Source organism: Pyrgilauda ruficollis, unplaced genomic scaffold (assembly GCF_017590135.1).
Source record: "Pyrgilauda ruficollis isolate IOZ18807 unplaced genomic scaffold, ASM1759013v1 scaffold47, whole genome shotgun sequence".
In the NCBI taxonomy this organism is placed as follows: domain Eukaryota; kingdom Metazoa; phylum Chordata; class Aves; order Passeriformes; family Passeridae; genus Pyrgilauda; species Pyrgilauda ruficollis.
The window spans coordinates 5,373,170-5,399,425 of NW_024526266.1; the positions used below are offsets into that span (position 1 = coordinate 5,373,170).

Consider the following 26,256-nt stretch of genomic DNA (forward strand, 5'->3'; position numbering starts at 1 on the left):
ATTTTTGGAGGTACAAGGGTATTCATGACACATGATGGACAAGGAGCTCAAGCTCTGTCTGGAATTCTTAATCTTTTGAACCTGAGCTGGGAAAAGCTTCCACAAGCTGACTTTTACATGTACTTACATCTTCAGAACCAAAAGTCAAGTGATTCCTGAAATTATAAACTCGGAGGTGATGAAAGGTGGTAAGAGGTAGTGCCAGTTTAGTCAGAATTCACTCTGAGGTAGCTGTGGTAAGAACAGGCATGGCTGGTACCCTGGGGTGCTTCTGGGGGTTGGCTGCTTTAATCTGGTAGGTAAGAGATTCCTTCAGGGCACTTCCAGCTGGTGTTTTTTGGCAGGGCAGTGCTGCAGTGTCTCCTGAGCCAGGATCCTGGTGCCTGTGGCAGGTTGCCCCAGTGAGCAGGGCTGAAGAACCCTTCCCTAGCCATGCTCCCTTCTAGCATGTGGAGTTTATAAACTGGGAGGGGAAACAGTTAAAGGAGCAAACTGTGTTGATGTGCAGGAGTAGCAGAGGGAGGAGGAGGGGGATCCATAATCTGTGATAAACTGGGATCCATAACCCATGATAAACATTAGAGCTGGGCTGCAGCAGTTCAGGTTCTCTGAATTTACTGTGCTCATCTTCAGCAGGTTGGTGACTCCAGAGGCAGTAAGTGAAAGTTCAAACCTTGCATGGGCCAGCTCTTTAGAAGAAGTAATCACTAACTCTGTTAGATCTATAAAGACTTAAGTACAATCTGAACTGGAGGCTCACATCGATGCACTGAAGTGTCTGTTTGGGAATTCTCGCCTGTTAATTGCATTAAAGCACTGGGCCAGTAATTGATGGGCATGGTTTTCAAAGGCTTTTGACACCCCGTGTGGATTTCCATCCCAGATATGCAGTGCTGTGATGTCTCAACGTCTTCTGTTGCTTTGGTGATCATGTACAGGCAGATTATTCTCAAGTGCCATTTATTGATTCCTATTCACACAGAACAAATCCTAGTGTACAAGACACAGCTGAAAACCTGTAGCTGAAACTGTCTCCTTCACTGAACTTGTGAGGCACAAGTTCAGTGTGGGGATTTCTCATTCTCTCTGAGAAGCATGTAATTGATATAAACTTGCCTTTTTAGCACATTCAATATTTGACTAATTCATATTTACCTTGCATTTTAAATTTCAGTGATACTGTCCCAGCTTTCTCCAAATCTGTGATGGTTTGGGCAGGTAGTAGCAGTACTTGTGAGCACATATTTTTCTTGTTTCCAGGGAGGAATACTGCCTGTGCTTCTTTTATTTCTACAGCTGCAATTAATCTGTGTGCCCTGTAATTTGATTATGTGTGGAGGCTGTTGAGCTTTTTAAATGGGTGTAGTGATGTTATATCCCTCATGATCTTCAGGAGATGTTGTACAAACACTGGTTCTTGTTTCCACTAATTCCCCTGTCTGCTTCTGGCCCTCTGAGTGAAATTGGATGCCCCTCCCCTTTTATGAATTTGTAGTAATCAACAAATAGAGCTATTATGTCTCTTGTGCTTGGAATTCATGCATGTGTCTCTAGCATGCCAAAGTGAACTCAGTTTAATTACTTCTGGTGGGCAAAAATTAAGATAAATATGCCTTCTGACCCTTAGGTTTGCAATTTGATTAATCTTTTGTTTGTCATGGTCTAGTTTGGCTCACTGGCTATTTCCAGTACAGTGTAAGGCTTATGCTTGGTCCAGTGTTGTTGTTGAAATGCCTTTCTTTTACAGCAAACTTGAGTCACTGCTGTTCCATAAACCATGTTTTTAGAGGAAAGTGTTAAAGTAGCAGCCGAGCTTAATGTTTCCCCCAGTAGAAAACCGGGAAACCTTGGGCACTAGTTTCAGTGAAAAGTAGTTTTCTGCATTTTTTCCATGTCTTCATCAATTCCAGTGAGGATAGAGGAGGGAATTTTATTAACCTTATTGATTCTGACTCAGGCACGTAATTACTTTCCAGATCTTTATGGGCTATATTAGTCTGTCAGCTTTCATTTTTTGGTTTTCCTTCCTTATTCCCTCAGCTTACACTTCTATTCTCTTTGTCCTCCTGTCTTCCTAGTAACTCTCACCATTTATGTTTTTGCCCTTTTTCTGCTATTACTGTTGCTGGATTCAGTAGCTGCTAAGGAACACTCTTTTTTTAAAAGGCATCTGTGAAACCTGAGCAGAGGGTGCAGGATCCCTGAGGTTTCTCCTGCAGAATTTTCCTCACCTCAGTGTGGCTGACAAGTCTGTTGTCTGTTCAAAGCATACTTTGAACTTGTCATGGTACCTTCTTCCTGTGCTACACTGGAAGATGTGCAGTTACCAACATTTGTCTTTGCTTGACACAGTGAATGCACAATTAAGAAGTGGGGTTTTTTTCTAGACAGCATGTCAAAGTAAAACACTCTAAAAGACAAGTCTGAACTGATCAGAAAGGCTTATAATTTATTGAATCTGCTGTGTCTCTGGTAATGTCTGAATTGCAAAATTTCTTGAACTTGACATTACAGCTGACGTGTTCTGGATGGGGTTCAGCAAACAGGCCCTTGAGCCGTGTGAGGAGAAAATGATGAGGACTGGCGTGCTAGTAGGAAGGTTTACCGTGGTCATACTGGTACTTTGCTGAAATCCAGCACAGGGAGCTCCTTCCTTGGCTGTCGGGGATGCAAGAGGGATTTTGAGATGTTTCAGTGCCTCTCCTGCCCTCCAGTGCCCGGGAGCAGCCAGTGCCTTTGGTACGTTCTGATTGTCTTCACAGCCTTTGGAGTTAAATGAGAACTTGTGTTTTTGGTGTCCTACTGTCAGCAACCTGGGTCTAAGGCTGAGAGGATCCTTTGAAATAAAGCACTTTTCCCTCAGGAGGACTTTTCCTTCAGGGCCGTGTGGAGAGGGGCATGGCAGGCTCTTCCCCACGGCAGAGCTCTGCTCCTCTCTCCTGGAGGGCAGGTGCTGTTCCCCTGTGTTCCTCCAGCTCCAGGTGTGCTCTTGCTGCAGGGAGCTGCATCTTGCTGTCTCCAGGGGCTCCCCTCTTGCCACAGTGGAGCCAATGGCCATGGGCAAGGGGAACTACAGCTGCAGGCAGGGGAAAAAAGCAGTGCAAGGCATTATCTGTGTATTGCATTCCATGAGCCCTGCGGAACGTGCTCCCAGTTAAGGTCTGCCCTGTCACGTGTTGGTCTTAGGATGTTTAGTTGCCTTGTTCTGTCTGAATATATAATGCAGTGAGCTTTGGGATTTTAACATTCTTTTAAAACCTTGCAGCTCCAAAGATTAGGCACCACTGCTGAGCTCATTTAAAGGCATCGTGCTTTTGCTGTATTGCAGAGCTCTTAGACAGCCTCCCAAATGAGTGGGGAGGGATGGGATAAAGGACTGATGTGCTCTAGTGCCTCAGGCCCATGGCTACTGCCAGAGAGGCTTGTTTGAACAAGGCAAGCATGGGTAAGAGCTGTGTTCACATTTTCTGTCTTCCCTCAGCACCTTCTCTTTTTCACTCTTTGCCAAGAGTAAGCTCTTGGGAGTGCTGTTATGAGTAGTAATTCTTAGAAGAGGCATAGAAATTTAAAAGCTAAAAGGCCTTGTGGAAACACAGGGCTTAACTTTTTAATTGCTGAATGCGATACAAGCGTAACTTCAATGTTGTGAGCGCTTATGTTTGTGGAAAACTTGCTCTTCTATGCAAATATCTGGAGATTTAATTGGTATGTGCACCATGTGGGAATGGGTTTTTACACCATCTATCTTTCCCTGCATAAATCTAATCTGGATCCTGCCTTGACTATGAGGAAATCTATTTAGTGTTGTTTATGGTGCCATTAATGAAAATAGTGCTGCCCCTTTTGCATTCATCTGTTCAGATTGTTCCTTTCACATTTTCCCCCCTGCAGATAGATATATGGCTGTATTAATTGAGAAAGCATGTCTGATACTGTTATTTCTGGCTATGGTGTTTAATTAGGAAAAAAAACAACAAAAAACTCTGTTCTGTTTAAAGATGTGTAATTACAGAAGTTAACATATGTTATGTCACATCAAAACCAATGTCTGAATTATGAGCGGTTCGGAACGAGTGCTCGGTAAAAGCTGCAGAAGCACTTTATTGCCTTGATTTATGTGACTGCCTTGCCTTTCCTGAGCCCTGCAGTGAGGATCTAAATGTGCTCCTACCCACCGTTGTGATTCCAGGCTGTGGGTTTAGAGTAGTTAAGATCTGAGTGGTAACTGAGTGAGTATTTTCTGTCTAGACCCGGAGGCAGTGCAGTGCAGGTGAGCAGTGGGCTGGGGGCGTGCACTGGAGGGTTCAGCTGCTTTGTGTTGCTCTGCTCGAGGATTGGTGTCAGGGGGTTGACCTAGTGCATCTCCCCATGGGTTAAACATCTTATCCATGTTCCAGCAGGCTTGTTTCTCCATGGGTAACATGGGTTTCTCCATGAGCAGCAGATTGTTTGCTGGTTGTCCAGATGTGGAGGCAGTGGTGCTTGGGGGGATTTGGAAGATGCCTGGGAAAAGCCAGAGCTCGGTGGGGATGAGCTGGGCTCAGTCCTGGGCCGACAGGTGGCAGCTCACAGTCAGAAAAGAGCATCTCTGGGGGAGCCAGCCCTGCCATCTCCCTGTTTTACAGCAGTGCAGGCAGCACGGCCTTTTCTGTTCCACTGCCTGCACGGGGCACAGTGAATTTATTAAGGTAAGGATTTATAAGCCTTAAAGATTCCTATATCAGTAGGAATAGTGTAGAAAGTCTAGATGAAGTTGCACAGCAGAGTGTTTCCTCTGCAGTCCTGCTAATGACATATTGCTGGATCTGCAAGGAATTTTGCATTAAATCAGTTTTTGGAGTTTTAGTAATTCAAAATATACGAGCAGAGCAAGATCTACTCCATACCAAGTCACTAAAATTCTCACACAGAGCAAGTAGTGGAAAAAATGCTCCCTTCTCACATGTCTGTAAACACACTGGTGCCTGTGTTGTTCTTTGATGAAGTATTTATATGATGAAGTACTTGTTTAATTTATCTCCATCCACTGTTGGTACACCTGCTCTCTGATTTCTGATAACGTGGGATTGCTTTGTAATTCAAACCAAAAAGAGCAGCTTCATTTCTGCTGTAGAAGTTGAAAGTTCTTAATCTTTAATTTCTCTCTAAGCACGTTGCATGCAAGTTGTTTCCTGAGACGTATGGAATGTGGCTGAAAATTGATAAAGCACCATGTCTTTTTCACGCCCTCCTTTCTCCCACCCCTTATTCTTTTCCTCTGAGTACTTTCATAGCTGATGGCTTTTTTCAGTTCACTGTATTTCATGACTCTGACTTGTCTGCTCAGAACAATTCTGCCAGGAGGACTTTGGCAGTGTTGGGGGTTTTTATGCACTTACTGCATTGTCTAACCACAAGCCGATTCGCAAATTTTGGGAATGATCTGACACCTTTTTTTTTTTTATAATTTGACTTGAAATAGCTTGGGATGGAATGTTTAGGGCAAAACTTGTGTGTTAAAGACTGAATTCTAGGCTGCTTTGCAGAAATTCTTAAATATATGCTTTTGGGACATAAACCATGTTGAGGTGTATTTAAGGTTTATTTGTGAGTCTGGGGTAGGTTTTGTAGTTTGTGAGCTACCTTAACTGGGATGGGTGGTGTCTTGGAAGGGGTATTTGTTCTGGGGCTTAGCTGTTTATTTCTCCTGGATCTTTTACCCCAGGAGAGCTGGTTCTGCTGAAGTGTGGGCAGGGTGGTAGTTCACAAACCGGCTTTGGAGGGAGCTCGTGTAAATGTATGCTTGTCACTTTGATCAGGCTTGTGCTTGCTTTTCTTAGTCTTGCCAGTGAGTGGATACTGAAAACTTCTAACAGCAGTATTTGGAGCTTTTAGGATACAAAGCTCCTTTGGGGGGGTGAGTTACGGTGGGAGTGAAATGAGGAGCTTCATTCTATCTTTTGCTCAATCAGTTTTCCTAAGTTACACTGTTCAGGGGTGCTCTGGCAGGTCCACATTACCCAGTTTGACCAGACCAGCTCAGGTATCACCAGTGATGGCAAAAAACCTCAACATGGTGATGAGAGCATTGATATTTGCTCATGTGACTTTCGAACTGCAAGGCTGTGGCACCAGTTCCTCGATCTGATCCAAGCATGTCCCTTCTCTGAAATGGAATCAGAGGGAAGCATTAATTGCAGCAAACAGTTTGCAAGCAAAATGCTTCTCTGGGAAGCGGCTGTGGAATGATCTCTTCCAAAAGTGGCATGGAGCATCCCAAGTGTGGGAAGACCATTGGGGTCTCTGGGTAGTTGTCTTGGCTGCTCTCTCTGTGAACTGGACTAAAAAAATCTGCACTTCTGTGTCTCAGAGTGAATGTGGGTGTGTACCTGGACTGCTGCATAGATTAGATAAATTCACAGTGATACTCCAAGCAAAGCCTGTAGCTTGGGCTGGTGTTTTAGTGATTTTTCACCCTCTGGGAGAGCAGTAAATAGTCTTAGATTGTGAAGATGGGACTGGAAATTGAGGTCACAGTATAATATGCAAGACCTTTTTTTTTACCTTGTTTACTTTATGCTGGGCTAAGTATTTCATAGCAAAAGTAAATTTTTTGTGCAGTTTGTGAAATAAATAATGGAGAGATCCTGTTAAAAATGCATTGGCTGGCTTCCTTATTTTAATATTAATAAGGCAGGTTGCTACAATAAAATTAGCTCTGCATGGTGTTTGTCACTGTACTGCCAAAGCAATCGAGTCTAATGCCATTCCTTCCTGAAATAAATCCCCAGGAGAGCAGTATTTGTGCTGTTCTGAAACCTCTAACCAGGGAAGTTGGAGTAGGACTGTAAATTATGGACACTGCAGATTTTAATCTGGGATTCCCAAGTCTGTCTTTGGCCTTGTGGCTTTCTAGCTGCTTATGTGAGGTGTTTTAATGTTCTCTACACGTGGGTTTTCTCTGCTGCCATGACTAATATCCAACTGCTTGGCTTACCATGCTGATGGGCAGCTTGGGAATCATGTCTGCGTGGTCTCCTGCTCCTGAAACCATCCTGTCTGGGGCAAAACAGTCTGAGCTGTGGAGGTACTTGGCTTGGGCTGCAGTGTCCTAGGACACAGTGCCTTGGAGACAAAGGAGCAGAGGAAGAAAAGGGACATTGGAGTTGGCACAAACACTTTTTTTCTTTTTTCTTTTCTTTTTTTTTTTTGTTAAAGATGAATCTGTGCCTTTAAAACGAGAAGCCCTTTACCAGCCCTGCACCTCTGTGATTTATAGCATGTGTTTATCTGAGCCGCAGAGCAAAAGGGAACAAACCTGTAATACTGACGCAGTTTGGTATGTGACCATAACAGCATTTTTGTGCTTATAAATAATAGGAACACTCATTGTAATAGAGGCCCTGTCAGCTGGAGATATTTAGGTTAAAACAAGTGTTAGGGGGTTATTTGATCATGGTTGTAGACACAGTTCTGTTGAAATCTGCATTTAAGGCAAGATTAAATCTCTTCATTTTACAGTTTGCATTGTTAGTTTAGGATCCAAATTGGAACTACATTCAAGCTTTGCCTGCCAACTGGATCTTTTGAAGATTTTATTGAACGTGGAAATCTGTGAAGGAGGGAGGCACATATGTTTAAATACCATCAAGGTCTGTGGGTCCAAATAGCTGCCTAAGTGTTTTCTTGGAAACAGTCATGTTTCAAATAGGCTTTTTAAATTTCTACTTAAAAGAAATGTCTTGAGAGTCTAAGAACTGGGAGACATTTCCTTTCAGAATGGCAAACATCCATTCTGAATAACCAGGTCTTTGCAGTTCTGTGTTATTTCTGCTTCTTATGACATGTTGTGCTAAAACATTTGGAATAATGGATTGTGTTTATTGTGTGTAATTCCTATAGATTTCATGAGATGGAAAGCTTTACTTTAAATGGTATTACTGGCATCAGAAATAAAACTACCCATGTCTTCTTCCCCTTTTAATTTGCAATCTGCAGGAGTCTTAGCTGAAAACGGAGAGATCTGTCTGTGCATGTGAATGATCTCTTTGTGCAAGGGGCTGGGGGAGGTGGAATTCCCCGTGTTCCTGGAAAGAGATACGACAGAAATGTGCTGCAGGAATTTCATGCAGAAGATGAAGGTGTTGGCTGTTGCTGGGTTTTCATCTGCAGCAGAAGGAAAGTGAGACAAGATGAACAAATGGAAACTCTTTGCTTCTCTGTTCTTCCTTCCAAATTACTCTAGAAAAAGGCAAAACAAGACAGATGATACAACTGTAGCTGGAAGTGCCTCTGTGGAGTCCTGGTATCTGCCAGCTGCAGGATTTTTTCTTTTCCTCAATCCTGCGAGACAGGAAATGCTGGATGGAGAAAAGAAAATAGCTGGGCAAGCACAGGCCCACGATTTTGTCCCTGTATAAGTTATTGATTTACAAAATGGGGTTTCAGAAAGACACTGCAGGAGCTAAATCTGTTTTTTATGTTCTTTGACATAACAGAATGCCATCAAAATACAGTTTTTCCCATCTGGGTAAAGAACATGCTTGCTGTGTCTTCCTGGGTATGGAAAATGAAAGATGGGAGGGGAGACAGCTCACTGCGTCACAGCTGACAAGCTGATATTTGTTCCACACTTCTCTACTTGTTTAGGCTGTTCCTCATCCTGAATTCTAATTTCTTTGTACTGCTGGAATTGACATCATTTTAGGGCGATTTTCCTCTCTTTGGCCTATATATCTTGTATGTTCACTGCTGAATGACTTGAAAATATTGAAACTAATTAAAACCAGTCTGGTGTTCTTTCCTGCTTTCAGTGTGAAGATGATCTGCCCAAGAGCCAGGAAGGCAGAGGTGAAGCAGGACCTGAGGACAGAGTGGATGTTCGATACCTGCAGTGGTTGAACGGGAGGCTGAGGTTGCAGTGGTGCAGTTTGCACGCTCAGCACCAAGAGCAATGCAAACTTTTGCACAAGGTAAATGATTCTTTTAACTCACTATGACATAGTTTATATTTTAAAAGCCTTGTCAGCTAGAGCTAAATGTACAAATTATTCTTGTTTGCTAGTTCTGCATTTTCTGTAGGTAAGAGTGAATCACTCTAAATATAAGCACCTCTGCCTTTCCCCAGCATGAGAACCATGAGAAAATGTAGTATGTTCAAGTGTTTGTAAGGTTGTAATTGTATAAAAGTCTCTTTTGCAGGTTGGCACATCAGTCACTTCTGCAACCACAGGCTGCTGCTGTTTTTCTCAGAAAATTCCTGGTAGAAACAAGACAGAGCATTCTGGCTCCCCAGACAAGAAGTAGCAATGCAGAACTATAAGTTCACTGGAAATGTGGATTCAAAATGTTAAGCATAAATATTGAAAGTAATAGCAAAATAAAATGCAAAATCTCTCTCCAAGGTACTAGGGGACATCTCAGCAGAACTGAAAATTTACCTGCTTTTAAATCAGGAATCAGTAATGGTCCCTACACTGCTAAGGTTCCAGTTCTCTTCCCATTTATGAGTGTTTAGATGCATGTTTAATCACAGATATCTGGGAGCATTATATCTGTTTAGGATGGAACCAGCCTTCAGTCCCAAAGTGGTGGTGACTCCAGAAACAAATGAAAAAATGCAGTTCTTAAGATAGTCCTAAAAGTTAGTATGTATTGCTTTCCCTAGGTCCCCTTTCTCCATTTATATATCTTTAAATAACTTAAATGGAGTGAGCTATTACTGTACTCAAAACCTTCACAGAAAACCTTTTTTTGAGACTAAAAACAGTTTGGGGAAATTTCTTTCCAAAGTACACATCAAAAAGTTGTCAGAACCATCTTCACCTTTGAATGAAGATGCTTTCTGGGTTTTAATCCTGTGTCTGACAGAGCAGTGCTAAAAACTTTAATGAGGTTACATTTTGTTCTTTCCATGAACTGATTGCTAGGGCAGGTGTCTGATGGACAGCCCTAGTGCTGTGTGTGCAGCATCCAAAATAACCTTTTGCTTCTCTCTGACCACTGCTGATGGGCTGCCCTGGTCTGGGAGCAAAGGTGGCAATTCCCTCTGAGTGCAGTCCTGGCTTTCTGCACTGTGATCACAGATGTGGTGGGGCTGGGAGAGGTGAATCTCACGTGAAATGATTGGCATCTTCTCCCCCTGATAAACTACCTCTATTTAAGGTATGCTGGCTTTTCTAGTAGGTGAGGCAAGTGCCTCCATAACTCATCATCAGTGCCCTGATTTATGTGAGACTTGACAGTAACAAATCATTAGGCAGCTCCAGTGCCTCAGCTTGCAGTTAATGAGGCCGAGGAAGAATTAAGAGCAGGTCAGACCTAGGGCTGGAGTACAAACAGAGATATTCTCAGCGGTCCAAATGAGGCTCTGAGGTAATGAAGAGATGTGCTGATGGGGCAACATGCTAAAAACTTGTTGGCAGGGGAGATGAGAGATGATGACCCTCCTGTGGGAGTTGTACTTTGAAATAAACTTGGACTTTTTTTTCCCCCTTTCTGGCTATCTAAGGCAAAATGTGTGCTACAGTTAGGACAGTCAGACAACTACAGGAGCTGTCAGCAGGTTAGTTATGCTGCAGGTCCCTGGAGGACCACGATTTCCAGAATCTGGAGGAATAGGCAGGAGGGAGAATTGTGTCTCTGTTCATCCAGTTTCCCAAAGCTGTCATTACTGCCTTCTCCAGCAGTCATTGCTGGGTGCAGCTGAAGGCAGCAGTGGTGCTGGTGGTGACTGTCACAATCAGGGCTGCCACCGTGGGGGTGCACCCAGGAGGATGGAACTGAGCCCAGCTCCTCCACATGTGAGCCCACACTGGTATTATGTGTGCAGCTGTGGGAGTTCTGTTCAGAGCTGTAATAAAATGCAGTTCTCTGGTTTATATTTTAGTTTGAATTAAAAGCAGGAGAATAGAAAGATAAATGTAACTTTGGAAGGACGTCATTACAGTGCCACATTAATGTTAGCTTTTAGGGTAACACAAAATATAACATACTTGCACAATTTAACAGCTGTATAAACAATAATTGATATTTCCTGACTCTTTCTAGAGAAATTGCTTTTACTACTGCATTAATTTCAAAACTTTTAAACTATTCTATGTGTTAGAAGACTGAACTGACCCAGTATGACCTCTATATGAGCTGCTGCTTTCCTCTAATAAACCACAAACACGGTATGCCAAAGGCTAATGAGTGTTATGTTTTTTAATTATGTTGGCAGATTTACAGAGGGCTTTCTCTACAAAATGATAATTATGGCTTTTATTCTCTCTGTTTAATAAGGTACCAGGTTATGTGTCTCAGCTGTGGAACAATCTTATTTAGTGCTCATCTGGAGCTATAATTTTTGTCAACTGGTGGCGACACTTCTGCAGATTTCATTCTGTGACTCACACAGGCTCTGAAATGCCATTTTCTCTATTTGGGCCTTTCTGAGAAAAACACAACACAGTTGGAAAAAATGTTCTTACTCAGAAGATGACTGCTCTTCCTTCCACTCTGTACCTTTTAGTAGGAATATTGTTGTGTCCTCTGTCTACTCCATCCTGCCTGCAGCCACCTGAGGTTGATGGGCTGAAGTTCTGCAGTCCCCAAGAGAGGAAAGCCCCCTGGAGCTGCAGCTGCTCCTGTGCTGGGAATTGCTTGTTAGGTGGCCTGCCTGGCTATTCCTCCTTGCTGGGAGCTCTGAGGAGCTGCTGTTCAGTGACTTCAGCTCCCAGAAGGCATGTTGAAGCTCACGGAAGCACACATGTCCTGCTGTAGGAGGAAGACTTCCTGAGGGAACTCTTCACCTCTCTGTTTCTGAGGAACTTTGCAGCCTGAGGCAATGAGCTGTTGAATAACATTTTAATGGCTTCTCAACATGGACAGGTTGGCTTGCTTTGAAAGTATAATGTAGTAATACCATTCTAATTCCCTCGAAATTCTCAGTGGTACATATTTACCTGCTGTGCCTTCAAATACATGGGAACGTGGAGAATAAATTACTGTGTTAAGGCACGTCTCTTGGTTCCTTCTGTTCCCTTTCTTCTTCTTTCTATCAAATGCCAGAAGAGTCTGTCTGCCTGGGTTTTGATCCCTCTTGAATTCATAGGAGAGAGCAGTTGTTTTTATTTAGTCTTTGAGTTACCATTTTGCCTTAAAAAATGTGAATAAGAAGCCTTGCATGGTTTCAGCAAAACAGGAAGGAACCTGTGTAGTTTAAAGCTTTCATTTTTGGGGGGCTCTATTAAATGCACTGTGCCACAGTTGGCATGTTATAAAAAACAGAGGAACAGGTGAATTTCTGCAAAACTGATGGATATCCTGGGGTTATTTTCCATCCTGAAGTAGTGGAGGGTTAGATCAGGCTCAGAGATGATTTTTTTCTTTTAAGGAGGTGGATATCTGATTATGGGTTGTGCATATCGGTTAGTAAGAGTAAAATGATGTTAAATGGAATTCTCAATGATAGAAGAAGAAGAGTTTTTAAACATAACTGGAATTATCAGATCATGGTAAAGCAACAAAAAATGGTTTCAATATGCTTGGAAACTAAGAGCAAGAGTTGTATTGTCAGTAAGAATGCAGAGCAGCACTGGGAATTACCACCTATGAATAGAGATTCTTGTGCCCCCTCTAAGATGTTAACAACATAAAATAATTTATCTGATAACAATATAAAATAAGATGTAGTGCAGCAGATTGGATGGGTTGTATCTATGTATCTGAGGTAGTAATAGTAAAGGGACAAGGACAAAGTCTTGATCTCTGAATAATAGAGGGCAGGGACTGGTGCTGGGTAATTACCTCATTGTCAGTAATTTATGAGTGAGCTAAACTGCAATTGTTAGATGCATCTGTATCTTGACATGAAAAATCTACCACGTTGCTCTGGGAATTGCTACCTTGTTTATTTTTTTTTTTTTTTTTTTTTTTTTTTTTTTTTTTTTTTTTTTTTTTTTTTCTATTTGGTTTGAAAATCTTCGCTTTTCCCCCTAAGGTGAATTTGCCGTTAGATCTCAGAAGCACATTCTTTAGTGCAGTAGGATTTTTTCCTCTCATGTGGAATGAGAGTGATGTGACCCATAAGCAAGCCCCCTTTTCATTTTCTCTAGGTGAATTAGGCACCCTGCAGGGAGAGCAGCTTGAGTGAGCTCGAGGGCATTTAGGAGCTGGTGCTGAACTCCCCAGAAGTGGTGCTGAGTGTGGGGGCTGTGCCTGTGCTCTCTTGCAGAGGTTAGTGTGAGGTTAAATCGGAGCTGCCTCCACCTCAGGGTGTTCCAGTGCCAAGGAGCAGCAGCTGGGCATGTTCTGCCTCTCACCCTCTCACCTGCTACTTCTGCTTTGGTGCTTTCCCTCTTTAAGCCTTTTTTATCTTCTGTTAGCCATCAGTAAAAGATAGCAAAAATATAAATACTGGATTATTTCAGTATCCATCCAGTGTGGTCTCAGGGGAGCACCTTATTCCTCTCTTGTTACAGCTTTACTCTATTTGTTTTGGGTTTTACCCAGGGATGCTGCTGCCACCTGCCTTGGAGAAGGGCTGAAATTCCCTGCTGGGGCTGGGGGCCCAAAGGTTTGGCAGGCAGAGTTACACAAGAATGCAGCAGGGAGAGAGAGGAGTGGCAGTGGAAAGGAAGAACATTGTGTGGGGAGGTGCTCTTTTATTTTTAAACTCACATAGCTCTGCACATGTGACAGATGGTTGTCACCAGCATCGAGTTTTGGGAAAGGAACACTAAAATATTCTGAAGTTTCATGGAAAGGTTGATAATTACCCAGTGCCTGTCAACTTTAAAATAGTTGTCAATACCCAAGTGTGTGATAAAGTTCGTATTAGAATAAAGGAAGAAAAGCAGGAAACATTCTCTGTCTTCTGGCAGAAATATTAATGAAATATGAGTGATTGTCTGACAAATGTGCACTGCTATCTTGTTTGGCAGCTGCAGTTATTACAGTTACAAAGGGATCAGCTGTGAATAGGAGGAATTGCTTTTTATTGTTCCCTTGACTAACTTGGGAAGCTTCTTCATCAAGTAATTGATGATACTATCACCAGCGCAGCTGGGACAAGGTCTTGGTAAGCAAAAGCCAACAGTATAGAGCAGCAAAAGAGAACCTTACTGTAACTAGGTAGCATTTTCTACTTAAAAGAAAGAAATAAAAATCATTCTGAGAGTATACTTTAGCTCAGTTAAGACTGCTGCTGTCTGTGTAAATGGTTTCTCCTTTCATGCCATGCACCCAGCCGTGTGTACTGTAAGGAAAAAGACTTCAAGACAGGATGAAGAGAGAAACCTTCAGTTTTCCTGTGGCAGCAGTGGTTGCAATTCCTGCACATGGTTCTGGCAGTGCTACCAGATGGACCATTTTGTGAGGTGGTTGTGGTGCCTACTCCTTCTTTTCCATTCTGGCTGTTGTGTTGGTGGTAGCACTCACTCTTGTCCATGTCCATGGGGAAGGCTTTGTGAGCACTGGTCACGTCACCCTGCCAGCCCCTGCAGCTGTTGGGTGGCACTTAATGATCTTAATGATCTGCTCCTTGCTCTGACAAATATCTTTAAATCAATCTGTTCCAGATCCATTTATTCACAAGTGGCTCCCACATGGACCAGAACCTCGGACATTTCTCTGTCACAGAAACAGATCTCATTAGACAGCCAGAGAACTACAAGCAGGTAATGCTTCTCCTTAGTTCTTGGATGCTCAGTATGCTTTACACAAACATTGTGAAGACTGCATTCCTTATAACATTTAAACTTAGTTTCCAGCAGAAATAAGGGCTTACATATTGAATTTTCAGTTTCTTCACTTATTTGTATTCACCAAATTTGGTTTGATAGAACGTAAGCCCAAAGGTATCAGGGTAAGTTTGATAAAACCTGATAGACAGGAAGTGGGAAGAGACCTGACTGAAAGTGCCACTGGAGAAAAGGCTTGTAGAATAAAACACTCCAGGTAAGTTGGCTGACCTGCTGTTGTATCCTGCCAGTAACCACATCTGGACTAGTCAGGCACAGTGTCTGCCTGTGGCCCTGCCTGAGCAAGACAGAACCTCTTAGGAAAACATCATTTTTCCCAGTCTACTGTTTTACCCCAAAGGATAAATTCCTACTGCTCTCAATTACTCAATTACCATAGGTGTTTCAGTTCATTATCTGAAGTAGTTTAATTCACTTCTTTTAATGCAGTATAATACATTTGTTTTAAAAAAATCACTTTCTAAAAGTTCATTCAGTGTGAGACTGAAACAAGATGGAAATTTCAAACTCGCCCCTAACAAAATCAATATTTGGCAAATTTCTGCAGTCTGTCCAAACCTGTTTGCTCAAAGAAGATATTCTTTCTGCTGTTTGCTTAAGAATGAAAGTGGACATTGTAAATATTCCGCACAAAGAAATTCAGGAAAGTAGATTTGAAGGTGGGAGGATAGTTTTATATTCAAAGCCCCTAAAGTAAAGTGCACGTTAATCTTTCATTGCTGAATATTTCTTGGATGAACAGTTCAGCCTCTTGGTAAGATTCATCTGTTTTGAACATTTTCCTGGAAAACTACTGTTTTTCTGGAGCAAATGGCCTTAAGTCAGCTTGAGATTTCTTTTTCACTTGTACTTCACAGTGCCCCTCCTGTGGTTGGCTCAGCAGCTCAGAACACACAGCAGCACCTTGCTCTGAAGTCTGTACTCTTCCAGATCTTAGCAAATGCCTGTAAGTTCTGGCAGGTTGCTATTAGAAACTTCCAGGCTCTGCAGAGGGACTTTGCAATGACCTTTTTCCCCAAAGCCTTACCCTGAGTGTGTCACTGATCTGTTGCAATAAAGCTTAATGGTGCTCTTGGTATTTGGTTTTGACTGCTTTGGTAATGAATTATTCCAGGAGTTTTTACTTGCATTCTGCTCCCTTTCCTGGATGCCTGCACCAGGTGTTCTGTTCAGGAGAGGCTCAGGATAAAATGGATGGAGTTTTTCTGTGTTGTAAGCAATGTGGTTGAGTGCTGCAGTTAAGATGCTTTAGTGGGCAGCTGTGTTGTTTAATTAAAATGAACAAAGTCTTCATTCCACCTTTCCAGGCTTAAACAGCAAATATGTGAAACAAAACCAGGGTGATGACTGAGAGGCAGGGTGACCGAAGATGTTTTCTTTAAATAAACTACAAGTGGCCACAGTCTGTCTCCAGTTTCTGGGCTCTGAGAGGTGCAGTCCCAAACAGGCTTCAGCTCCAGTGCATGTGTTGGAAATTCCTTTCTTATGTTGCCTACTGCTCGGACTGATCCAAAATTGGAATTATTTGTCAGTATAATCAGCTGTGAAGTTCTTAATCTCTTGAAGCTCTCAAACCTATTCAAGAAAGGTGTTCTAAGCTGCTCCCTTGAGCCTGATTTTAAAATAAACAGGAGAAATTGCAGGAAGTCATCACAACACTTGAGTATGGATGCTTTTGAGAGCCTTATAATTGTTATGGTCACCATTTGAACATTGTTAGTAGATTTTGTCTCCCCTTACCCTTGTTTCCCAAAAGCAGCTTCTGGAAGTCATATGCTCAGTATGTATGAAGAGCCTGGTACAGCAAGGTGGTATGGGCTTGAAAAGGCATTGTTGTTTTGAGTGTCACTTTTCCAGATGGATCTAATACTCCATATGCAAAGTGATGCTGCTTTGGTTCGAAAATGTAATAAAAAGCCTCTAATTTTCCAATATCTTGCTAAGATTAAGTAAATTATGAGTGTTTGAATGGCTTGGTTTTCAAATATTGGTGCAGATGGCAGCACTCTGCCAAATGTTTTCTCCAAAAACTGTGAAATTGTTTTTTTTTCTTTTCAAGTAAATGAGATATTTCTCTTAATGTCACCTCAAGTAAGGTAACATTAGGAACCTGCTGCATGGATGAATAAAAAGAGCAAGCATGTCAATATGCTTTACTGTAATGCACCCCTCTTGGTGGAGGGGGTTGTGAATTCCTTCTCATCCTGGGCATCCTTGAAAGCCCAGCAGTGCAAAGTGGATTGCAGCATCAGAAATTTGCTGTCACAGAAGGGACTTGGGCTCTTCTTTTTTAAGCCTCAAGTTCATTTTAATCAAAAATACCCTGCCAGAGAAGTTGCTCTGTTTGCATCAAAACAAGAGATGTTTAGTCTGACAGGAAAAGTGTGATAGGGTACAGATAGCTGTGAAGTCAAGCTTCACTTTATGAAATGTAAAAGTCACGCTGCTCCTTTTCTATGGAAGATGCATATTAACTTATTTAAAATGTTCTTTCCTTGGATTTTTGACTGTAAAACACTTTTAGTGCTTTTTATGTACAGGGATTTTACTGGACATTATTATTCCTCTATCATCATAAAAGTCTTTGTCAGATTCATAGGGCTGGAAGTTTTCCAAACCTAATGGTTTTAATTATGTTTTTCTCTAGTGAGGCACGATCAAAACTCCAACTTCTGCTGCGGTTTGGCTGTGGTTATGTGTATGTGTGTGGCTGTGAGCTGCAGGTCACTGCAGTGTTTGGTTCCTGTGCTGCCTGGGGCTGCCAGAGGAGGGGAGGTGGTGTTATTTCAGCTGGAGCTCAGTTTCCAGTGGAAGCACAGAAGTTCTTTGGTCAGTGGGGATGGTTCTGGAGCTGTTTGCCTGAGCCCGTGCTGGAGCACAGAAACTAGGGGGGGTCATTGCATCTTCTTGTGGAAATCTCTTGCACTTTATCACTTGCTGTCCTAGAATATAGTCCAGAGCACCCTGAGTCTCTTGTGTTCTGATGCATTTTCCAGGCTGATGGGTACTGCTTGTGTTTAAATGGTTCTCCCCAGCAGCTGGGGTGAGGCAGGGGGCTGCTGCTGTTTGCCAGCCTGAAGTGTCTCCAGGGCAGGAATGGAGTTCTGGTCTCTGGCACTGCAGCTGATATAGCTGGGAAGCACACCTGGGAGAGCATGCAGGTGATGTGGCTCAGGGTAAGCCACATCTGTCCCAAACATTCCAGGGCAGTAATCCTTTCCAAGGATGTGGTCTCATTCCTCTTCCATGTCCACCAAGTCCACCTATCTTAATTCTGCACAGCAGTGTAAGTTTACCTTGGGCTCAGAAAAGTTCATGTTGCACTTGAGTCATTAAATTAACTTTCTCACCATATTGTTACTTTATAGAGATCAATGAACTTTAAATCAAAGCACCTTAGTCCTTCAGTTTCCTCTGTCTCTTCATGTACTGCTTTGTATGTGGAATTCAATCTTAGGAGAGATTAAAAGTTGAAACCCAGGTCATTGGTGCAATGCTGGCAGTGCTGGAGTGATCACTGAAATTGTAATGAGTAAAGATGACACCTTTAAATGCCAGTAAATCAATTTACTGAGTGTGACAGCAAATAAATATTGCAGATGTCTGCCAGATGGACATGCAGTGAAATTTATAGAACTTGGATGTGAATAGCTAATAATTTTGTTTCAGAATTTTATGAAGAATGTTTATGTTTGTTGATCATTAACATGTTTTAAAGGTGATTTATTTGGCATAAGAAGCTAAGGTTCTTGGTAGCAAGTAAATGGGAGCAAACAAATAGTCTGTCTGACTGTGCATACATAATGTATGGTCAATTCCATGCCCATAAAAGATTCAAGTGAGCTTAGCTCTCCAAGCAGCAGGGATTGGGTGGGATGGGGTAGGATGTGCAGGCACAGCGCTGATCTGCTTTCTGGGCTGTTGATTTATCAGGAAGGACACCAGTGTGCAGTATCTGTATTGCTTCCTTCAGTCAGGTGGGATCCATAATTTCTTATTGGGTCATTTGAGGGATAACTGATCAAGATATAGGGTAGGTTGTCAGTGAACCCTAAATCTTGTGGCAGTTTCCATTTGAAACATCTGTCCCAGATGGCTGTTACAGATGGGTGACACAGCAGGTTTATTCTCTGTGAGTAATAGCCTGTGGTTTGAATTCATGCAAAGCTAGTGAGCTGCTGTTCTTTCCAGAGCAAGTGCATTCACATTGGAAGCACTAGGAGCTGACAGTCTTGGATTCTCAGAAATGTTGAATGTGCATTTAACAGTTGCTTTTTCATGAAAAAGTTGAGTCTTCAGTTGGTGTCATGGGCTCGTGCACTTGCATAAAGTGCCTCTTACCTGCTGAAGTTCTTCTCTGCCAAGACAAACCAGTGATTTCAGTGCATCCAAAGGACAGCACCACCTCCTGGAACGTGTGTGGGGCAGAGCTGCCAAAGTCAGGTCTGTCAGCTAACACAAGGTATTTGTCTGGCTGCTGAATAATCACTGTGCTACTGCATTATCTCCAGAAATGGATCCCAGGCTGTTCACCCCCTTGGATGAAAATGGAATAACTGTGGCAGGACAGTTCCAGCTGCTGTGTCCCAGGCTATATTTGGTGTCCTTGTGTTGGCTGCTTGGGCCTTCCTGGAATGTTCCTGGTGGTGACAGGCACTGCAGGCAGGTGCCAAATGAAAAGAAACAGTTAAACTCTGATAAGCTTGACACCGTGTCACGTTATTGATTTGACACAGACCTGTGCCAGTATTTCTGTAATCAACCCTCTTGTGGTCTTGTATGGTGAGGTGAAGGATATGTAACCTTATTTGAATTTCAAAGAGCCTGTTAGGGAGCCATCTGATATTTTAGAATGTCCTTCCATCTGTTGTACAAGAAGCAGTTCAAGCAACACATCTCTCAGAGTGTAGATACCAATGGGAAAAAGTGACGTTCATCCTGTAGACCGTGTTGCTGCTGGGCAGAAAATTTAAGTCAGGAAATGAGAGCATGTAAATTCCAGAAAAAAGTTTTGGTGTTTAGTGAAAAAAATGTCCTTGAGCTTCAAGGACAAGCTGCCTTCACTGGTATAAATTGTCATAGATTCATGATCTTCTGTGGTGCTCTGGCAACTAATTCTGTTTGGTCTGGCCCTCAGCTGTTTATTGTGTTTATTGTTTCATTCCCTTGGTAAAAGCCATAGTTCTGCCATTTCTGTCCTTGAATGGGATCAGTATTTTATGTTGTAGCTCCTGGTCTAATTAAGGGCAGCTTTGCCTATTTGTAAAGTAAAATTGCGTTTTACTTTCCTGAAAAAACAAAAGAATACTTGAAATTTCTCAGTTGGCTCCTGCATAAAAAATAATATAGCATAAGAGTAGCTGTACTGGGGCTTGTGAGTGTTTGTGAAAACGTGGGGTTTTCCTGTTTTGGTTTTCTTTTTGTGCCTATTCTGTCCAAAATCCCTCCTTGGCCAGTCCTGATGTCTCAGAAATCTTCATGGAGTTTCATTTACTAGGAGTTGTGCCAGGGTCTGTGTGAGCTTTTCTCACAAAGAACCAGTTTTGAAGTGGGCAGACACTGTTGCTGCAAATGAGATTCTAAAGGTGGAGAACAGTTTTCCCCAAAGGAGCACAAAGATCTGTGACAGTTCTTGGAGCAGTAGCTCAGAAGAGACAGCCAAGCCCTGGAGAATCTAAACACAGTGAGATTTTAGACTTACTCTACACACTGCTGGAATTAACTTGGTTTGAATCGGTACTGATGACTTCTGACTGTTTACCAGATCTTCCAGGGCTTCAGATGGACCTGAACCCTTGGATTTTGGCATTGTTAAATTTTCAGAACAACTAAACTGCTAGGTTCTGTAGCAAGAACATTTTAAAAATTTTCTTTTACAGTTTTTTAAAGATACAGATTTTGCTGGCCTAATGCATCAAAATTTTTACCTATTTCTAAGCAAGTTTGTTTTTCCTTGATGATTAGTGATGGCTGCATGTTAAATAAGTTCTTCAATGATTAAATGAAATTAAGTTTTAGAGCTGCTGACCTTTAATAAATTTCAAGGTTCACCAAAGAATTGTATGTTAGGCCCATGGACACACATGTTTTGAAAAGGTCGATTATGACAAGTTTTTTGAATTTGCATAATTATGCTCACCATGACACTTGGAATAAAAATAGCAAATGCTTTGTCCTTTTAAAGTATTTTCCTCTCTTCCTGTCTCTAACTTGCTTTTACTAAGCCATTCCAACATTATTCATTGAAGAACACAGGGAATGTGGACTGTGTTGGGAGCTGGAGCAGGACTCTGGGAAGGGATAGGATGGAGAATGAAGAACCTTTTTGCTCTGGCCCTTGTCCAGTGAAGTCAGGAGCTGGGAGAGGCACGTGGACAAGAAGCCTGGATGTGGCATTTTGGAAGCAGGGTAGCTCTGATGTGAAAGAATTCAGATGATAGGGGTGAAAAGAAACAGAGTGAGGCATAAGGGGCTGAATATAAACAGGAAGACCAAGACTGGAGAGGAAAATTAGGACAGGGAAATGACCCTTGATGCTGCTTTGTGAATGGGGAAGATCTGTCTGAAGACTTGGATCACTGTCTTGCTCCTTGTGGGAGTCTGAGAAGTCACCCTCTTGCAGGAAATGTCATCCCCCTCCAGTGATGCTCTGAGTGTTCCACCTCCTGATGCTGCAGGAGTTTTCAAAAGTGTCTTTCTAAAAACATCAAAGTTATCAGTAATCTGAAGGGGAGCACACTTGGAGTGTAGGATGTGTTTGTTAGGAGCCATGGTGTCATTCAGAGGGCAAGATAAATGCCTTGTTTGTGGATCACAGCTGTGCTGAAGAAGGGGGTTGATGAAGGTGAAGAAGGGTGGGAGAACCATTGGGAGAGGAAGGAAGTCTTAGCAGCTGAGGCAGTTGTCCTTTGTCCTGGAGTGCTGCCACACACAGCCTTCTGTGCCTTTGGATTCTCAAGTTACTCTCAGTAAGTTACCTAAACTAATCTTTCCATGGAGGGCTGTGCACAGGGCTGCAAGTTGTTGAGCTGTGCTGGGTAGATGTGCCCATGAAGTGCTTTATAGTAACTTCTAAATTTCCTGAAAATCACGTCTTAGAAGTCTCAGTTAAGGCATCCAAAAGCAATGGAAGCGTTTTACTTACATCTCCTTGTTTTCATTTCCCATTTGCAGCCTGGCAGCAATGCTATTATCTTGTCTCACATGGGTCATTAGGGAAGATAACTTGTTTATCTTCAAGATAAAAATTCTGCCTTTAGAATGGGATTTGAATGATGTGTGACAAATAAGGCTATGGTTTCCCTCTGAAGAGCAAACAGAATAATATGCCATTTGAAAGGAAAAGGAATGGCATGTGGACTGAGCACCAGCCAGTCTTTGCCCTTGGTGAGACAGATTATGAAGGGAAACATTTTGGTTGCATAATGCTAGACCTTATACACATGGGAGGGTCAAATTAGTGTTGCTCAGGCTGCTTGAATTCTGGCACTTTTAAACTTTGAATGCTACAGTTTCCAACTTTAGCATTTATCCTGCTGGGCTGTGCATTAAAGGTGTAAAACACGCTTCCTGCCATGTGGTCTGAACAGCACTGCCAGTGAAAGGCAATGCTTTTTTCCCCCCTGTTAAATGACTTAATGTTTTGTGTTGCTCTTCCAACAACAGTTAGTTTAAACATTTTACATGCATGGTAGTCAGGCTGGTGAGAAATAACATGGGAGCTGGCATTAATATTGCAGAGGAGAGCAGATCTGATGATGTATTGCATTATATATGGGGCTCCAGCACCTAAATGCAGGAGGCCTGGAGGCTCACACAAGAAAGCTTGAGGGGGCTGAATGATCCAGAGTGATGGTGGTTGTTCAAAGGAGGTTGTGAGGATGGGTTTAATATGAAGGTCACCTGCAGGCTACAATGAAGTATACCCTTGATGAGCAGGGTCAGGTGTGTAGGTGGCCCTTTTCTGAGCTGACCTTCTGACCCTGCCGTGACTCTTGGGCTGCTGCTTTCCCCTTGGTGCCCTGCCATCACTCAGATGAATGGTGGAGCAAGAACGGGCTTTAAACCTCCCTGGGTTGGTTGAAAGGTTTATTCTTTCTCTCTAGCTGTCTCTGGTGTTTTGGTGGTGTCATGTCAGCAGAGTGGCTGCTGTGGTGCTGTGCTGGGATGGGTGGAGTTCCAGAGCCCCCAGGGAGGGTGAGTTCTGTTGGAAATCCATGTTTAGATACATGTGAAGATGCTCAACACAATCCCTTTAAGTGTTGTGTCTTCCTAGTGGGACTGCCTCGATCATCTTTAAAATTCAGAATAGTTATTACTTGTTCCTTTTCTGTGGGAAGGCTCTGTTGGTTTGAAGCTTGGTACACTGAAGGTGGTTAGGATTGGAAAAAGCTCTGGTGGATTTTGTTCCTTCTGCCTGTGTGCCTGGGAACCCCTTCCCCTCCCTTCCTGGAGCAGCAGTGGGTGCTGACTTACAAAAGAGGTGATTTGGTGGTTGTTATGTATTTCCTGTAGAATGGGAGAGTGGCTACTGAGAAAACAATTTAAAGCAGAAATCCAAAGAATGCTGGGCAATTCAGCTGTAATTTTCTTCCTCACATTTCATTGCAAGGCAGTAGTAAGTGCTAAGAAAGCAAAGGAGCTGTCAGTGACAGCATGTGCTGCCCACCCTGTGCTACATGGCAGGAACAAAGAATATTATTCCTGCCTTTTTGAATGATTCACTTTACAGGAGGAGAGGGTAGGCTGCCATGTCATTTTCCTTCCAAAGTGCTGTAGACAAATGGTTTTCAGTTCGTTTCCTGACATTTTTCACATAAAACATGGTTTGCTGTAGCAGTTATTAAAACCTCTTGGAATCCAGGTACTCATTTGCAAAACTGAGGCAGAACAGATTCCACCCTTGTCATCCGTGTAAATTCAGGAAGAATTACCAAGGTCAAATGGCTTCAAAGCTGCTTCTAGACAGTGTCTGCTAGTAGCCAAGTGCCTGATCCTTCCTAAGAAAGGGAAATCTTGGAAATCTCTGCCCTGCTGTGCACTGTGGAAGCAAGAGCAGTCAGATTGTGTGAGATAATGTATATTGGTTGTTTCTAAGGCAGGCTGAAGTCGATTTTAGAAGGTAAGGTGAAAAAACATTTAATACAAATGACTCGCCTTTGAACACTTTGTGTAGTCTCCTCTCGGGGCAGGCAGTGGGCCAGTTGTCTTGGGTGAGGAATTCTCTCCCAACTTCCCTGTTCATCCCTGTGGTGCTGCTGCTGGAGGTTTTAGTCACCCTCCAGAAGCAGGGGGGCTTGGCTTCCAGATCCTGTCTGGAAAATGGACAGGCAGTATCCAGAGCCATGGAGTAGGTGGAGGTCAGAGTGGAAGTTCAGGCTTGACAGGAGAAAGCAGAGTTAATTGAGGGAGAGTGGAGAGGCTAGAAATGTATGAATGACTCTTCCTCATGCTGTAGGAAGAAAGAAGCCTCTGCAGGAGCTAAACTGCTCTAAATCTCAAAAGGTGAATATGATCAAAACAATTCTCCTTCGCTGCAACTGGCTGTGGTATCAGATGGTTTCTGCTCCTCTGATGCCTGCTGTTCCCAGCTGGTTCAGTTCCACCTGCTCTGGGACAGGCACTTTCCACCTCTGCAGTCCCTCAGATCCTGCTGCTGCTTCTCTTTCAAAGCAGTGTGGAGTGTCCCATCCCAGGAGGAGGCAGGGATGTCATTAAGGAGCTTTGAGGAAGGCAGGGAGGCACAGAGAATGTGCCTGTGTTTGTGCATCGCTGAAGGAAAATCCCGACAACCTTATGGCCAAATCGGTTACAGGGGGGATGCACAAGGGAGCAGTGGGAAATTGTTTGGGCCACCGAGCTCAAATTAGTGTCTGGCTGTTAGTGGTGTCCCTCTGGGGTCAGCTGGTGGTCCAGTACCCTTTACCAGTAGCTGGGGACTCAGCGGGGCAGAGGGCTGCCCAGGAGTCAGCAGTGTGCCCAGGCAGCAAAGGCTGACTGCATCCTGAGCACTGTCAGCTGGAATGCTGGGAGGGCAAGGCAGGAATCCTGCCCCTCTGCCCATCCCTGGGAGGGCAAGGCAGGAATCCTGCCCCTCTGCCCATCCCTGGGAGGGCAAGGCAGGAATCCTGCCCCTCTGCCCATCCCTGGGAGGGCAAGGCAGGAATCCTGCCCCTCTGCCCATCCCTGGGAGGGCAAGGCAGGAATCCTGCCCCTCTGCCCATCCCTGCCAGCCTGAATGCTTGATGTCCCTGTCCCAGCCCAAGGACCAGGAGCAAATCCAGTAAGACCTCTGAGGTGGTCAGAGCTGGAGCATGGACCAAGCCCTTCTCAGAGGTGCACTGGGACAGGAGAAGAGGCAGGAGGCACAAGTTGGAACTTGAGAAATTCTGGCTGGGTAAAACAGGAAAAAATTGCCATGAAATGATCAAACTCTGGAACCAGATCCTGGAGAAGGGGTGACATCTGTGGTGTTGGTATTCAGCACTTGCTGGGCAGAGCCCTGAGCACCTTGCTTTGAGCAGGAGATTGGATTAGAGGCCTCCAGAGGTTCCTTCCCACCTGTGTGGTTCAGCAGTGCTGGCATGGAACCAGCTCCTTCAACTCGCAGCACTAGCTTATCATCAGCCATGAATCACTTAGTTGTTAAACTTTTTACCCAGTTTCACTTTCCCAGTGCCCCTTCTTGGGAAGGATGCTCTGGGTTGTTTTTTTATTACTCCAGACAGGTTTAGTGCTAAAATATTTCTTAAGTTATTTTTTTAAGCAAGGTGGCCTCTGGCTGCAGTTAGTGTCCAGTTGGAGTGAACTGGCAGCATTATATAGCAACACTAAAGCAAATCATTCTACCTCATAGCATTATTACCTTGATCTGAAAATTTCCCCAGGCTGCAATTTGTCACTAATATTGCTTTCAGCTAAACTTACCCATACGAAAAAGAAAGGAGTTAATAGAGCTGCAGTTCTGTAGTTGTCATCACCATTTTTTTGGGGATGAGTTACTGCTTAGCACATTTTACTGACCAAGCTTATAGAGTTCTTGGACCTTGAAAAACGATGCAATGGTTTATCACAGACTCCATAAATTGTTGGACTATGCAGCAGCAATATGTTAGACTCCTCCAGCACAAGAAAGGAAGGTGTCTCTGAAACACATGGAACACAGGATATCCATGCTGCACTGGTGTGAGCACGTGGCTGTGATTGCCAGCAGCAGAACTGATGGAATGATACTGAGCTTCACTGCTGCTTCTGTGCTTTTGCTTGTTTTATGCCATACTTAACATAATTTGAATGCTGTGACAGTGACAATGACAGTGATATACTATAATGTAATTCCACCTGAGACAATGCAGCTGGAATTAATAAGCTGGAGAGACAAGGCTGAGGTATTTTGTCATTCAATTTTTTTTTTTCTTTTCCTGGTGGAAGTGCTAGCAAACCCAGTGGGGAGAGCAAGCTGTCCAGCTCAGGGGATGCTTTGGGTCAGCACAGGGAGGGCAGGCAGGCACTGTGGTCCCACAGTGCTACAGCA

General features: G+C 43.2%; 1 protein-coding gene across 1 annotated transcript in view; it reads left to right on the plus strand.

Moving 5' to 3' along the window:
- TEDC1 (tubulin epsilon and delta complex 1) overlaps positions 1-26,256 on the plus strand; it is a 67,748-nt gene that overhangs the window by 10,192 nt on the left and 31,300 nt on the right. Inside the window, exons 4-5 of the mRNA XM_041479079.1 lie at positions 8,793-8,951; positions 14,541-14,639. Coding sequence (XP_041335013.1) covers positions 8,793-8,951; positions 14,541-14,639 — 258 coding nt within the window. The remainder of the gene's footprint in view (positions 1-8,792; positions 8,952-14,540; positions 14,640-26,256) is intronic.